Source organism: Trichechus manatus, unplaced genomic scaffold (genome assembly GCF_000243295.1).
Source record: "Trichechus manatus latirostris isolate Lorelei unplaced genomic scaffold, TriManLat1.0 scaffold00036, whole genome shotgun sequence".
In the NCBI taxonomy this organism is placed as follows: Eukaryota; Metazoa; Chordata; class Mammalia; order Sirenia; family Trichechidae; genus Trichechus; species Trichechus manatus.
In genome coordinates this window covers 6,974,348-6,989,862 of record NW_004443972.1, presented here as the reverse complement: position 1 = coordinate 6,989,862, position 15,515 = coordinate 6,974,348, and the positions used below count along the sequence as shown (strand labels likewise).

The window sequence follows — 15,515 nt, the reverse complement described above, 5'->3', positions numbered from 1 at the left end:
TTTAAATTTTATTTCTTTATTTTGATAATTTGCCCCTTTTTATTTTTCTTGTATAGGTATGTGTAGCATTCTACAAGGCATGCTGGGTAAAATATACTATGCAAATGTGTACAGTGCTGCATGTTTTGTTCTCCCTCTGCTTTAGTGACTTTAAAGGAAAAAAATGTGTTATTTTTGTGAACCAAAATGTTTAGCAAAGAAAATGCAGAGTGCATGCATATAGTATCCTAATTTCTATGGATTTGTTTTATGGAATTTAAATGTGTACAAACCAACTGCATTAATTTTTTTCTTTTATATAATAAATGAAAAGAAAAACACTCGAACTAGCGTTTTACCTCTCCTTTATATTATTCTAGACATATACTGAAGAGATACTAAAAATCAATGGGTGCATTCCTATACCTCTTATAGGAAAAAAAAGTCTGAACATGTACCCTCAAAATAGATTCAATTAAATGACTATTTCCTAAATACTGTGCTATATTAGGAAAGAGTTTGTAAGTTAAACACACATACACACACATTATGTGTGATTTAGGATTTAGTACGATATTAAAAAAAATAGTAGGCAAACTTTATTGTTCCGAAGAGACCTCTGAACGATTAGTGTAGCAGTTATCAGAAGTTTCCAACAGTATCTTGTACCAGTATAAATTCCATGCATAATATATAGCTTATAACTTGGCATTAAATGTGCTCAGTGTCAGTTGTCCATGCTATGACTTGATCATCACTTGACTTTCCTCACATTACCGGAAAAAAAAAAAAAAAACAACCCGCTGCCATCGAGTTGATTCCGACTCAGAGAAATGTGTAATATGTGTACTATATTGATTATTATCACTGCATTAGAACCATGCTAAGTTATTTCAAACATTATCCCATTTAATCCATCTAACCACTCTGGAAAGTAGGCAGGGCATGGATTATTAGAACCAACTACAAAGAAGGAAACCAAAGCTCATTATAACTTTCTAAAGTACTTTATTAAAAATATATATAATATGTAATGATTGTAAGGTAGATATTAACGTGCATACAAAACAATGCCTGGAATACAGTAAATGTTGATGGAATTAATGATATATCAGTAATTAGGTACTATATAAGGCTGCCCCAACTATCAAGGTATCTCAACCAACAATCTGAAACTCCCAAATGGAAGAATTATAGTAGCTCACTGCTATCACCACATCAACCTGGCCATCTGCCTGAAGCTACCTCTCTTGTCATCAGCAAATTTCCACTAATAAAATGGATTGTGGAGGAAAACATCTTGTTTGCTCTTTCATACAGCACGCGTATTGGCCTAATGGTTACAGTGTAGACTATGGAGTCAGTCAGCCTGGGTTCAAAGCCACATATAGCACTTTCAAGCTATGAGCTCTGGCCAATCACTTAATCTCCCTGAGACTGGATCTGTTTCTGTAGAGTGGTTTTTCTTCTGCTTATAGATCACATTTTCCTGTTTCTTTGTATGTCCAGTAATTTTTTATTAGATGTAAGACATTATAAATTTTTACATTGTTGATGACTTGATCTTGTTGTATTCTTTTAAAGAATGTTGGACTTGTTTTGACAGGCAATTGTGGATTAGTTTGATCTTTTTTTACAGGAAACCTAGTGGCACAGTGGTTAAAGCACTAAGCTGCTAACAAAAAGGTTGGCAGTTCAAGCCCACCAGCCGCTCCTTAGGAGAAACACGTGGCAGTCTGCTTCCATAAAGATTTGCAGCCCTGGAAACCCTATGGGGCAATTCTACTCTGTCCTATAGGGTTGCTATGAGTTGAAATTGACTCGGCTGCAATGGGTTTGGTGTTGGTTTTGATTTTTTTCCAAGTTTGTCTAGAGTAGTGCTTTTTCTTAGGCTAATTAAAATCTTCCTCTAAAGCCTGGCTTCTCTGTGATCTCTGTTCCATGCTCCATACATTCAGTGAGTTTTCACCACTCTGGCTGAAGGGAACTCCAATGATTCCTACAAACTCTGGGAATTAGTTGTCTTACAACTCATTGGTAATTGTTTTTCCCCCAGAAATTGTGTTATTGGCCACCTTCATGAGGTTCCCCCCACATAAGCTCAGATTCATATACAGCCAAAGACTCAAGCGGCCCCCTATGCAGGTTTCTGGAGCTTTTCTCTGTAGCTCCCTCCTTTCAGTTACTCTGCTTCACAAATTGTGAGATGGCCTCTTATAACTCTGATCTGTTACCTCTACTCAAAGAAGTTGCTAGACTCTATTTGGGGCCCCTCTCCCTCTGTAGCAGTCTAGGAATTGCCAACAGATCAAAAAAAGAAAAAGAAAAAGAAAAATCTAGGCAATGTTAAGACTCTTTTTTCTTGTTTCCCTTTTGTCAGGGCACAGTCATGCACTGTGTGCTATCCAATATCTGAAAACAGTTGTTTCCTATGTTTTGTCCAGTTTTCTATTTGTTTATGGTAGGAGAGTAATTCTGGACCATCCTTCTCTCTCATGGCTGGAAGCAGAAGTCTCTCTAATGACATATTGCACATCTCTATAATCATGGATAAATTCATCTTTACAAGAACTTGCAAGGAGTCTGTTTTCACAACCAGCTTCACATCACTGAACAAAGATTCCCAGTTACGCCTATACAGTTGTAGTTCCAAATTTGTATTTCACCCATGGCTCATATAGTTTGACAAGATTATATTAAGTAAACTTATTTATTTAATCTGTTTTTGAAAGACATTTATAATCTGGGAGATCATTTGCTTAGTATAGATTATAAAATATGAAACTAACTTCATAATTGAAATGGATATGACATCCACTTATTAAGTTGACAGAGATGTGTGGAGAGTTTGCAAAATATGTTAGAACTGCCAAAAGCATTACCTATAGCTGCAAGAATGGAAATAGAAAAGAATTAATGCAAATTGGTCATGCACACAATGTTGTTTTTCTTAATAGCCTATAAAAACCAAACCAAACCTGTTGCCATTGAGTCGATTCAGACTCATAGCAACCCTGCAGAACTGCCCCATAGAATTTCCAAGGAGCTACTGGTGGATTTGAACCGCTGACCTTTTGGTTAGCAGCCACAGCGCTTAACCGCTGCACCATCAGGGCTCCTATCAGCCTATAGAGTACTTTATTATGTAAATACAGACTTAGATCAACATAATGATTTTCTTTCCCTTTCTGTATAAGTCTCCTTTATAGAGTTTAAACCTTTGGTTTTTAACCAAAAGTCCCAGAGAAATCAAACAAGTTATTTTTGTATATGTTAAGATAAAATGGTGCATAGATAAGAGAAAAACCAACAAAATCAAACTCACACTGTCGAGTTGATTCTGACTCAGAGCGACCCTATAGGACAGGGTAGAACTGCCCCATAGGGTTTCCAAGGAGCGGCTTGTGGATTCAAACTGCAATCTTTGTGTTAGCAGCCATAGAGGTTTCCATAGATAGGAGAAGTGAGGTGGAAAAGTGTAGCTGATTGTTTATTTTAATTTCATTCAGCTCTTGGAGGGTGGGCAAAGCAGTGCAAAACGGCTTTTACAGCTCCCACTTTTTTTTCCTCTTCCTTTTACTAAAGTTAAGGGGAGTAGAAGAGGATGGAATTAAGTGTTTCTGGTTTCTTTGTGGAAGAGGAGTAAACCCCAGGTTCTTTCTTCCCACCTGTTGCCTCTAACAAGAGTTCCAGACTAATCATCATACTCATAAGATGACCTAGAATCAAACAAAGGCTTCAGAAATCAACCCTCTGCTTTTACATATGTGAAAACTGAGGGCTCTAGAGGTTAAGTCACAGTGGCTAAGAGCTTCACTGCTAACCAAAAGGTTCGCAGTTGGAATCCACCAGCTGCTCTTTGGAAACCATATGGGGCAGTTGTACTCTGTCCTACAGGGTTGCTAGGAGTTGGAATTGACTCCACTGCAACAGCTTTGGTTTGGTTTGGTTAGAGGCTAAGTGGCGCAGTAGTTAAGAGCTCAGACTACTAACCAAAAGGTGGGCAGTTGGAATCCACCAGCCGCTCCTTCGAAACCCTATGGGGCTGTTCTACTCTGTCCTATAGGGTCACTGTGAGTTGGAATCCACTCCATGGCAATTTTTTTTTTTAAGAGGTTAAGTATCTTTCCCAGCTAAAAAAAAATAACACATGGAACAAAAACACTGACATCAAGTTATCTAATGACTCATGTATATCCCAGTTTTCAACTGAATAATAATAAGAGGGCTGATTAAATACAGCGCGACACCTTAATAGCATGGGACGTAGCTATTCAAGGTGTAGACGAAAGACTGGAAGAGCAGAGAACATTTCACCAACTGCTTAACAGGAATGACTTCTTGAAACAATGGAAAATATAGCTGGAAAGAACAGTTGGGGCCATACTGTAGAGGACAATGAGTCTAGGGTATTTGGACTCTCCTGCTTAAACAGCTTTAATGGCCACTAAAAGCATTTAAACGGGGGTGGGGGTGGGGGTGGGGTGTGTGTGTGTGACGTGATCGAATTGTTGCTTCAAGCAAGATCGACCTGATAGAGTGAGAGAGGGAAGGGACAAGATCGGAGGTAATATAAACGTCCATAAGTCTACTGACTGACTAGGCAAGACAACTGGCTCCATCTGGGTGTCGGGGGCATGAGGCGTGAAAGAACTCTTGGCTTCTCTCAATAACCTTTACAGAACGCCACGTTTTTGAGGGCCAGGATGTGGGACTTCTGGTGTAAAGTATAAGAAGGGATGGGTACTGGGCATTCAATAATATGATTATTTACATTATGGCTCTGTGGCGGAAATACAGAGAAAAAAAACATAAAAACTCAGCAGGGACGCTACGGAAATTCGTCAAGAGCCAGCTGCCCCGACCCGCAGCACGCGCTGACTAGAACTCAGGTTCACGCCGTCGGCCTTCTAGTTGCCTCGTTATGCAAATAAGGCATGGCCTGGCGGGCGCCCTTTCCCAGGCTCCGCCCATCCGATCGCGCGCCTGCGCTCTCCCGGCCCGGCCCCCTCGCCTCCCCCGCCCGCGTGGTCACCGCCACCGCAGCCGCCCGAGAGGAGCTGGGGGAGGACGGTGGCCCGCGAGGCTCGTCGCAGACAACGCGGCGGCGATGTCCGCGAGTCAGGCGAGCGCCGCGGCTGCAGCGGCGGGGCCTCACGCGCGGCAGGGCGGCCTGGGCTTCGGCCTCCCTCCGGTTCCCTGGAAGCGGACCGGCGGCAAGCACGGGAGCAGCAGCAGCAGCAGCAGCAGAGGCGGAGGCTCTGGCACGTCTCTCTCCTCCGCCTCAGCCTGAGCCAGGGGAGGCCAGGCGGCCCGGGTGGCTGGAGGGGGGTCCGCTGCCCGAGAATGGGAATTCTCTTCACCAGGATATGGAGACTGTTCAATCACCAGGGTGAGGAGCTCTGGCCGAGGGCATACGGGTAGGGGAGAGGGTCAGTCCGGGCCGGGTGGGGTTGGGGTTGGGGGGGTCTCTGAATACTTCCGGAGCGTGGGCGGCGCGGTCGGGCGCGACTCTGCGCCGGGTGCGAGCTGTGGCGGTGTGATGCTGGGGCGGTTCGCCCTCCACTTCTCAGCTTGGGCATGGTTTCCGACTCGCAGCCTTTGTCTTATCGGGCCTTTCTGAGAAATCCATTCTGCAAATACACCCATTGCTCCGATTTCAATTGGGAGTGGAAAAGGTTTCTTGCCCCACGTTCGACCTCCCGGGGTGGCACAGCCTCGCCTGTCTTACAACCCTGTCTTTCTCCAGCAATTGTGTTTGAACTACGCAGAAATGCTGGGATCCTCTGAGGTGCAGGTTGTAGTTTATGTCCCTAGCCACAACACTGAGCTATCGAGGGCTGCAGAATGCGGAAAACATGAGGAATAGCTGTTGAATTGCCCTGTGCACCTAAGGAGGCGTCCCTCCATCCTAGCCCTCTTTTTAGGGGGACTCTTCAACATCGTGGATAGTGATGGACTTCTCTCCTTTTGCCTTATTTATATGTGTGTTTAAGGTTAAGTAAGATTAGATTATTTTCCTCGTGTTGCTTATTTAGATTTTTTTTTCAGAGTTAAAAATGTTAAAGTGTTTCACTGAAAGCACTTAACCATATACCGTGTGGAACATTTTTTACCTGTAGGTAGCTAGCAAGTTATCAAGTATAGAGTGTATTATCGTATACGGATGCTTAAGTTCATCCTGACTCTTAAGCATTGCTTTAAATGCATGTGAAATTTACTGAAACTTGTTACAAAACGAGTGTATAAAACTGGGGAAGGAGGATACAATTTAAACAAAAATATTTCATAGTTATTAAGATACACTGTAGCGGTGTGCTTTTGTTTCTTAACTCAAATTGGGTGAGTCGTCATTCCTACTGTCAGTAACTTCGTTTATGTTTTTCTCTTGTGTAAGCTGGTAGTGGTGTCACATCCCAAAGTTTTCCACTTATGAATGGTGGCTTCTGTTACATACACCTACTGCCCCCACCTGCTTCTTCAAGATTCAGCTCTTACAAGAAGGTGATGGGAAAGGAGTAGAACAGGACTTTTATCAATCCTTGTGTATCTTAAAAAAAAAATGATAACTTGATCACATAATACTAAATGGAAAGGTAGCTTTTCAAATAATTTTTCTGATAGTGAGATTTTTCATAAAGTGGAGAAAACTATCCCCACTATCTCTGGCTGTCTTTGTTGGGAGAAAGAGTGGGGGAAGCAGTCACTTAACCACTCCAGGCCTAGCTGTTCTCACCTATAACTCCAGGGATCCTGACTGAATGACTGTGGAGCCTACAAATCTTGAAAGCTTAGTCCCTAGACCACAAATATCTGGTCTGTAAAATAAGTTAAAAACTTATCTGTAAGACTAGTGGTGCTTTTAAAATAGATAAAATCTAGTTTTAACATCCATAATTTTGTATCATTTTTTGCAAAGATAATGTTATAACCCTGCTATGAGTTTTAGAAACACTTAATTGAGCTCTAGTAATGCCAGAAAAATAGATCTCTCCACTTTCTGTTTTGAGTCAATGATAAAATTGTTTCTGTAACTTAAGAATGAGTTAGAGCTTTGCCCACAGCTACTTACCAATAGAAAATAATAATGTTTTGTGGGTTGTGACTGCTCAACATCACTAATAGTAGTGTTCTTATTACCTGTATTTTGTGATAATTTTTGACTGGACATTTACTTCAGTGTTGGGAAATTAATAGCCAGAACAATTGATGAAATCAAGTTCTAGAAAGTTAGATGTCAGTATTGTGAAAATGTGAGTAAATTCTTTCTGCTCTGCTAAATGATGTGGTTATCAGTAGTGTTGCTTTTCAAAATATTCACCATTAAAGCTAATGCTAGCTACTTGTTCTATTTGGTTCTGTGTTAAATTGGATATGGATGCTTTATTTTATCTTCAGAAGAAACAACACACTCCTGTATTCTTTTCACAGAAACGTTTTAGAAGAAGATTTTGAGGTATTGCATAATTGGCCATACTGAAGTTTAGATAAAGTGCACAATGAAAGCTAATCGGGCAGTGCTCAAATTAGAAAAACCGGAGATTGCATTAGGCAATATGTAGTTTCGGTAGAGTACGAGCTTTGTCCTAGATGTTGTCCTATACATTATCTTTTTTTTTTTTTAAGTGTTTCAAAAATCCTTTGAAGTAATTGTTCTTTTCCCCTGATAAGAGGAAACTGAGGCTCAAGTAGAGTGATTTTCCCAGGTCACACAGCTGTATATGCCAGAGCCAGGCAAGTTAAAACATTTAAGGAATGTGTTGCAGATTTTTATTGGTCTTTTAAAGGAAGAGATTGATACCATTTTTTCCCTGTGGGTTTTTCCCCCCCTTTTCCTGTTAACTGTTCCTCAGTTACTGAGCTGTAGGTCTTTATAATTTTAGGACTTCAAATTGTTGTTGTTAGGTGCTGTCAGTTTTGACTCATAGTGACCATATAACAGAGAACTGTACCATAGGGTTTTTTGGCTGTACTCTTTTACAGGAGCAGGTCACTAAGTCTTTCTCCCGCAGACGAGCTGAGTGGGTTCAAACCACCAACCTTTTTGTTAGCACCTGAGCGCTTAACTGTTGTGCCACCAGGGCTCCTTAGGGTTTCAAACTGTGGCTGTTAATGTCTTTTAGTAGAGAAGGGCTTGTGATCAGTGCTTTGTTTATTAAATAAGTATTTTTTGAGCACCTGGTTTGTGCCAACAACTTTTCTAGGTGTTGGGGATAAGGCGGGTAACAAAACAAAGTCACTTGCCCTAATGGCGCTTTTTCTTTTGTTGTGAGGTGATAGAAGATTAACTCCATCTCTACAGATAAAATAATAATAGTCAGCATTTCCTGACTTGTGCAAAGTTCGATTATAAGTGTTTTGTGCGGGTCAGTTGATTTAATCTTCGCTTAGTTGATTTCACAAAAACCCAATGAGGTAGATACTATCTTCCTATTTTACAAGGGCAAAGAAACACTAGGTAACTTGCTTAAGGTCCTAGAATTAAAAGTGGTAGACCTGGGATTCTAACCAAGATTGTCTGGTACCAGAGACAGTGCTCTTAAAAACACTTTCTTTGCATAAAAAGGATTCATGTTAGATAAAAGGAACAACTTTCTGTCACTTAAGTGAAGTGTGAAAGAAGCTGTGGAATTTCCCAGTTGATAGCTTTATTTATATTACTCTTCCGATTGGTGTCTTGTATCACTCATCTGCTTGGTTCTTAGAAAAGGAATTATAAATGATTGAGTGCTGGAGAAGCCACCCGCGTTTCAGGAGTCTGGTGCTGGGGAACCTACCTTTGTTTCTTTTTTTTAATTGCATGAGAGTTCAAAGATGTATAGAAGAGTACTTAGGGAAGCTGAGTAGCCAAAGGGGTGGACTGTGCCAGCTATCAATGTATTGCCTAACTTTAAACTCACTCTTGTTTCCTGCTCTGTGGAAATGGAGATGGGTCCTTTAAATATTTTTCTTTTGCCACTCAACACAAAGTTAAGCTTTGTGGACAGCACTGGAGGGAGATATCGCAGAAGGAAAGAAATTTTCTTCCTGGTTACCATGTGTGCTCTCAGCAGACTCCACTCTGCTCCTGCAGCACAAGCAGCTTCCCCCAGCACCCACCTCAAGTGGTTTCATATTGGAAGGCCTCCATCGAAACACTTCGCAATGAAAGCTTTCTCTAGCACCCTAGAAGCAGGATTTCTAGCAAGTTGAACTGGCGTGGCACTACAGCAACTTCTCTGACATTGAGCGAGCCATGGCCATTCCCTCCAAGGGGATCTGGATCTCAGCCCTGAGGTTGTTCTTCCTTGGGTGTTCTGTCTCAGCCCTAGGGGTAGTGGAGTTCTTATATTTTTCATTCCTGTAATCTTTACACTTACTTGGTACTAGACAATCCCTCATTATTCTCATCCCCTGTCATACTTTTTTTAATATTAAACTTTACCTGTTCAAATTATTATACAGTTTCTGTCTCTTGGTTGGGTTTCTAATTTTACCATGTATAATCATTGCTTTGTTTTAAGCAATTTCTTAGTGAAAAAGAGAAGTTTTTTTTATTTGAAACTTCATTACCATTGCTATACTATATTACCATTGCTATACTTTATTTTCAAACTTTTTTTTAAATTGATGATACTTCTAAATTTTGAAAGTTGAACTTTTTTTATTGTACTTTAGATGAAGATTTACAGAACAGATAGTTTCTCATTAAACAGGTCAGTACACGTATTGTTTTATGACATTGGTTAACAACCCCTTCCCGACCTTGGAGGACCTTTCTTTGGGTGAAAATATACACAGCGAAAGTTAGATCATTTCAAAAGTTTCTACGTGTACAATTCGGTGATATCAATTACGTTCTTCCAGTTGTGCTGCTATTCTCACTGTCCTTTACCAAATTATTCCATGACCATTATCTTCAAATCACTGCCCCCTAGGCTTCCCATCAAACCTTTTGAGTTGCTGTTGTCAATTTGATCTCACTTAGATAACTCTTTTTCTTTTCTTGTACCTTAGATGAAGGTTTGCAGAGCAAATAGTTTCTCATTAAACAGTACACGTATTGCCCTATGACAATGGTTAACAACCCCACAACATGTCAACACTGTCCCTTCTCAACCTTGGGTTCCCTATCACCAGCTTTCCTATCCCCTCCTGCCTTCTAGTCCGTGTCCCTGGACTGCTGTGCCTCATTAGTCCCGCTTCGTTTTAGGAGGCTGTCCAGTCCTCGGCTGAATGGTGAACTTCACCACTAAGCTAAAAGGGTGTCCGGGGGCCATACTCTTGGAGTTTTTCCAGTCTGTCAGGCCAGTAAATCTGGTCTTTTTTTTTGTGAGTTAGAATTTTGTTCTACATCCTTTTCCAGCTCTGTCCAGGACCCTCTATTGTGATCCCAGTCAGAGCAGTCGGTGGTGGTAGCTGGGCACCATCTAGCTGTACTGGACTCAGTCTGGTGGAGGCCTTGGTAGCAGTGGTCCATTAGTCCTTTGGACTAATCTTTTCCTTGTATCCTGTTCTCTTCATTCTCCCTAGCTCCCAAAGCATTGAGACCAGTGGAGTATCTTAGATGGGTGCTCACAGGCTTTTAAGACCCCAGACGCTACTCACCAAGGTAGAATGTAGAACATTTTCTTTATAAACTGTGTTATGCCAATTGAGCTAGATGTTCCCCGAGACCATGGTCCCCATAGCTCTCGGCCCAGCAATTCAGTCCCTCAGGGAGTTTGGAAGTGTCTATGGAGTGTCCGTGACCTTTCCTTATACAGGTTGTGCTGGTTTCCCCAGTATTGTGTACTGTCTTACCCTTCACCAAAGTTACCACTTATCTGTTGTCTATTTAGTCCCCCCCCATCCCTCATAACCAACAAAGATTCTTTCTTTTTGTGTGTAAACTTTTACATGAGTTTTTACAGGTAGAGGTCTCGTACAATATTTGTTCTTTTGTGATTGAGTTATTTCACTCAGCGTAATGTCCTCCAGTTTCATCCATGTTATGAGATGCTTCACAGATTCATTATTGTTCTTTATCTTTGCATAATACTCCATTGTGTGTATATACCATAGTTTGTTTATCCATTCATCTGTTGATAGGCACCTAGGTTGTTTCCATCTTTTTGCTGTTGTGAACAATGTGGCAACGAATATGGGTGTGCATATGTCTATTTGTGCAACGGCTCTTATTTCTCTAGGATATATTCCTAGGAGTAGGATTACATTTTGTTGTGCTTTTTTTTTTGTGCTGCTGCCGTTTTCTTTGTTCCTTTTACTCTCCTGTGCTAAGTTCCTTTTGTTTGTGGATTTTTTTCATTTCTTTTGTTTTTGTAGGTTTTGTTTTTACTGAGACTTTATGTTTTTCATCTTTATTTTGATGAGTAGATTTGTTAACTTTCTTTGTGATTACCTTGAAATTTACCCTTATCTTCCTAGATTTGAACCAGTCCATTATTACTTGGTATCGCCTTGCCTTCTTCTCCATTAGAAGGTTCTGTACCTACACCGTTTATTTCCTCTTTTATTGTTCTGATGTTGTCATTTACAGATTAACCTCTCTGGTTCCCTGTTGTAATTCTTCTGGTTTTCGATAGTCCTTAAGAGTTCATTTCCTAGGTTGGTATCTGGCTAGTACAATCCTGTGTCCTGTATTCAGCCTGTGGTCTGATGTTTGTTCTCCAATCGAAGGACTCCCTTTAATAAGTCTTTTAAGTCGGGTTTGGTTTTTACATAATCCCTTAATTTATGTTTATCTGGAAATGATCTAATTTCACCATCATATTTGAATGAGAGTTTTGCAGGATATATTATTCTTGGCTGGCAGTTTTCTTTTTCAAGGTTTTATACATGTCATCCGCTTGCCTTCTTGCCTGCACGGTTTCTGCCAAATAATCCGAGTTTAGTCTTATTGTTTATCCTCTGTCTGTGACTTTTTGTTTTTCTCGAGCTGCTGTCAGGATTCTTTGTCTTTGGTTTTAGCGAGTGTGACTATGATATGCCTTGGTGATTTTCTTTTGGGGTCTATCCTATATGGGGTTCATTGAGCTTCTTGAATGGTCAGCTTTTCATCTTTCATGATATTGGGGAAATTTTCTGTCAGCAGTTCTTCAGTGATCCTCTCTGTGTTTTCTGTTTTCTCCCCCTGTTCTGGAACTCCAATCACTCACAGATTTTTGCTTTTGAATGTATCCCTCATAATTCTCAGGGTTTCTTCATTTTTCTTCGCTCTTTTTTCTGTTTTTTCCTCGAACAGAGTTGTAGCCAAGTGTTTGTCATCAATTTTGCTGATCCTATCTTCCATCATTTCAAACCTGCCCTCAGGCCTTCTATGACACTGTCCATTTCTGAAATCTTTTTGTTTATCTTTTAGATTTCTAATTGTTTTTTTTGTATGATTTCTAGTTGTGAATTTATTTTAGCATTTTGTTCCTGTATTATTTTCTTGAATTCTTCCATTTTTTTGTCTGTATTTTCCATGAATTTGTCTATTTTTTCCTCATTTTTGTCTGCTTTTTGCTTCAGCTCTTGGATATTTCTGAATATTCGAGATTTGAATTCCGTATCATTTAGTCCTAGTGCCTTTTCTTCTACTGGAAGGTCATCTGGTGTTTTATTTTGGACACCTACTGGAACCATCCTATCCTGTTTTTGTAAATGTTTTGATATTGTCTGCTGTCTTCAGGGCATTCAGTGGTTATTTTCCTCATTTATTGATTGTAGATCTGTTTGTTTCGTCTTGCTGTTTTGTTTTATTTGGTTATGTCTGAGCAGGCAGGCTGTGCGTTCTTTGTTGTTTGCTCGTCTGTGGGCACAATACTTTTTACCTCCTTCTCCAATGGGCAGGGTCAGTCACTCAGATATGGTACAGCAGGGCAAGTCCAGCTGAAGGGGAGTTTCTTGGATGGGTTGTTTGTGGCACATACCAGGGCTGACAGTGCGGACCGGGAATCAGTGCAGGGCATGTTCCAGTAGGCTGTGCCTGTGCTGCTTGGGAGTGTGATGTTCAGCACACGGTGCAGGTAGGCAGGAAGGAGGGGGTAGATTTGTGATATATGGAGCTAGGATGGGTATGGGAAAGATGAGAGAGAGGAGAGAGGAACAGGAGCCAAAAACATACACACAAACAAAAAAGAGTGCTAAGGGAGCTTGCTATTGGAGTGGAGAGATGAGAGACTGAGAAATGGGGAAAAACAAAAATGAAAAAAAAGGGTAAAAGAAAAAATGAATAAATCGAGAAACTGGAAACGAAGAAAGACAAAAGGAGACTAAGAGAGAGAAGAAAACAAAACAAAGAAGTGAAAAAAAAAAACAAAAAGAAAAAAAATGCCCCCAGGGATGCCCCTGTTCATCTGAGCAGAGTAAGGGAGTAGCTTCAAAGCCGCGTGGTACTGCCTGGCTAGAAGGGGCTCCTGAAAGTTGAATTTTTAATAGCAAGTGATTTGATTGTTCAGATACCTCACTCTGAAACTTTATATCATCCAGATCTGATTATTTATTCACTCATTGAAAAATACTTTATTAAGCACACGCTTTATTCCAGGGTCTGTGCTAAGCACTGAGAGAACTGTACTGAACATAACAGAAATGGGTCTTCTGCTCATTGTGAGATAGAATTGATAGAGCTTAGTTACAGTTTGGATATGAGGTGAGAGTGAAGTCAGGATGACTCCCAGTTTTTCTGACTTTGTCTTTAAATGGATGGTAGTATGATTCAGAGATAGAAGACCTCCAGAATGAGTTACTTTTTTTTACTTTATCTACTGACTGGTAGTTAGAGGCATATATTGATTTTTAGAAGCTGGCAATGAATGGAACTGGTAGGTTGCCTGGACGTGTCAAGAGAAAATGAAGAACAGAAACAAGAAGAGTAAGAAGTGTTTCCATGACAAAGCAGTGAAGTATTAATTGGGAAACTAAAGCCTAAGTGATAACTCAAAATTCCATCCAAGTATGTAAGACTATATAGTCGTTTTGGCTTATCTGAGTAAGTGCAGGTATGCTGTTGCATAGAAGATACAAAAGAAAATTATACTGGCAGTGACCTGTTGTAAGTACAAACACTTATCATGATTCACATGCATCAAACAATTGGAATGGTCAAAAATTTTGTTAAGGTGCCCACAATGAAATTATCTTTTTGTATGCATATATCAGTCCTTGGGTGGTGCAAAGGGTTAGGCATTCTGCTGCTTACCAAAATGTTGGTAGTTTGAACCAGGGCTTCAAACTAATTTTTGCTGTTCCAGTTATTGTTCCGGCCCACAAAATTTTAAAAATTCGGGTCTCTTCTGGTTTCACTTTGTCGACCCTGACTGAACCGGTTCAGACCTGTTTTTTACTCCCCAATTTCAAATTTATATTCTGCAAATGGATAACCTGGAGTAATTTCATCTGAAGAAATATGGCTACAAAATTTGTTCCTTACATTCTAAATAATATTGCATTTTTATATTAACTTGAATTTTGTTCATCCCAAGATTGGTAATTAGTTTCAAAAGTAGCAATATTAAACTATTTCTACACATTTCTTAGTAATTAAATCTAAAGTGACAGTGATGTTCAGTTTTAATCACTGCCTGAAAACATTTCAATACAAAAAAAAGATGTAAAATATATTTTTTTAAATATATACTAGAATTCACTACAGCACTGAGTCACTTTAAAAATGGTATTGCAATAAAAACACTCCTAAAATAACTGTATAAATATTAAATTGAAGATTTGAAATACTTTTCTAGGAGGAAAGTCTCAACTTAGTACTATAAAACACACTCAAAACACTTAATTTTGATGTAGGTGACATTTCACTACTAACAATAAACAAACAAAAAAACCAAACCCACTGCTGTTGAGTCCATTCTGACTTATAGTGACCCTATGCGACAAGTGACCCCATGGGACAGAGTAGAACTGCCCCATGGGATTTCCAAGTAGTGGCTGGTAGATTCAATCTGCTGATCTTTTGGTTAGCAGCCGAGCTCTTAAGCACTGTGCCACCATGGCACCAGCACTTAATATTATTGATAAGAATTTATTCATGAAATACTAGAAATACAGAGTGTACTATCATACCTAATACGTCAATATGTAAAGGCAAAGTGCAATAAAATATTTAATACTTTTAATATTCACCCCAGTTCTAAGCTGAAGAATTGCCATAATAGTACATAAAATAAACATTTATTACAAATATAGATTTAATTCATTCACAATTATACAGTTTATTTAGAAAACATCATTGCAATAAACCATAATTGTTAGGTGCCATTGAGTCGGTTCTGACTCATAGTGACCCCATGTACAACAAAATGAAACACTGCCTGGTCCTACTCCATCCTTAGAATCATTGCTTTTTTTTTTTTTCACCATACAAAAATTTATACATACATTGTTATGTGACCCTAATTGCTCTCCCTGTACTGTGACAGCACACTCCTCCTTTCCACCCCTGATTCCGCATGTCCATTCAACCAGCTCTTGACCCTCTCTGACTTCCCATCTCACCTCCAGACAGAAGCTGCCCGTTTAGTCTCTTGTATCTACTTGAGCTAAGAGGCACACTCCTC

General features: G+C 39.9%; 1 protein-coding gene across 1 annotated transcript in view; it reads left to right on the top strand.

The window, feature by feature from the left end:
• Positions 1-5,004: 5,004 nt before the first annotated feature.
• The window catches only part of ARL5A (ADP ribosylation factor like GTPase 5A), a 57,113-nt gene continuing 46,602 nt past the window's right edge, over positions 5,005-15,515 (top strand). Inside the window, exon 1 of the mRNA XM_004375380.3 lies at positions 5,005-5,371. Within this exon, the coding sequence (XP_004375437.1) occupies positions 5,326-5,371 (46 nt within the window). The 5' untranslated portion in view covers positions 5,005-5,325. The remainder of the gene's footprint in view (positions 5,372-15,515) is intronic.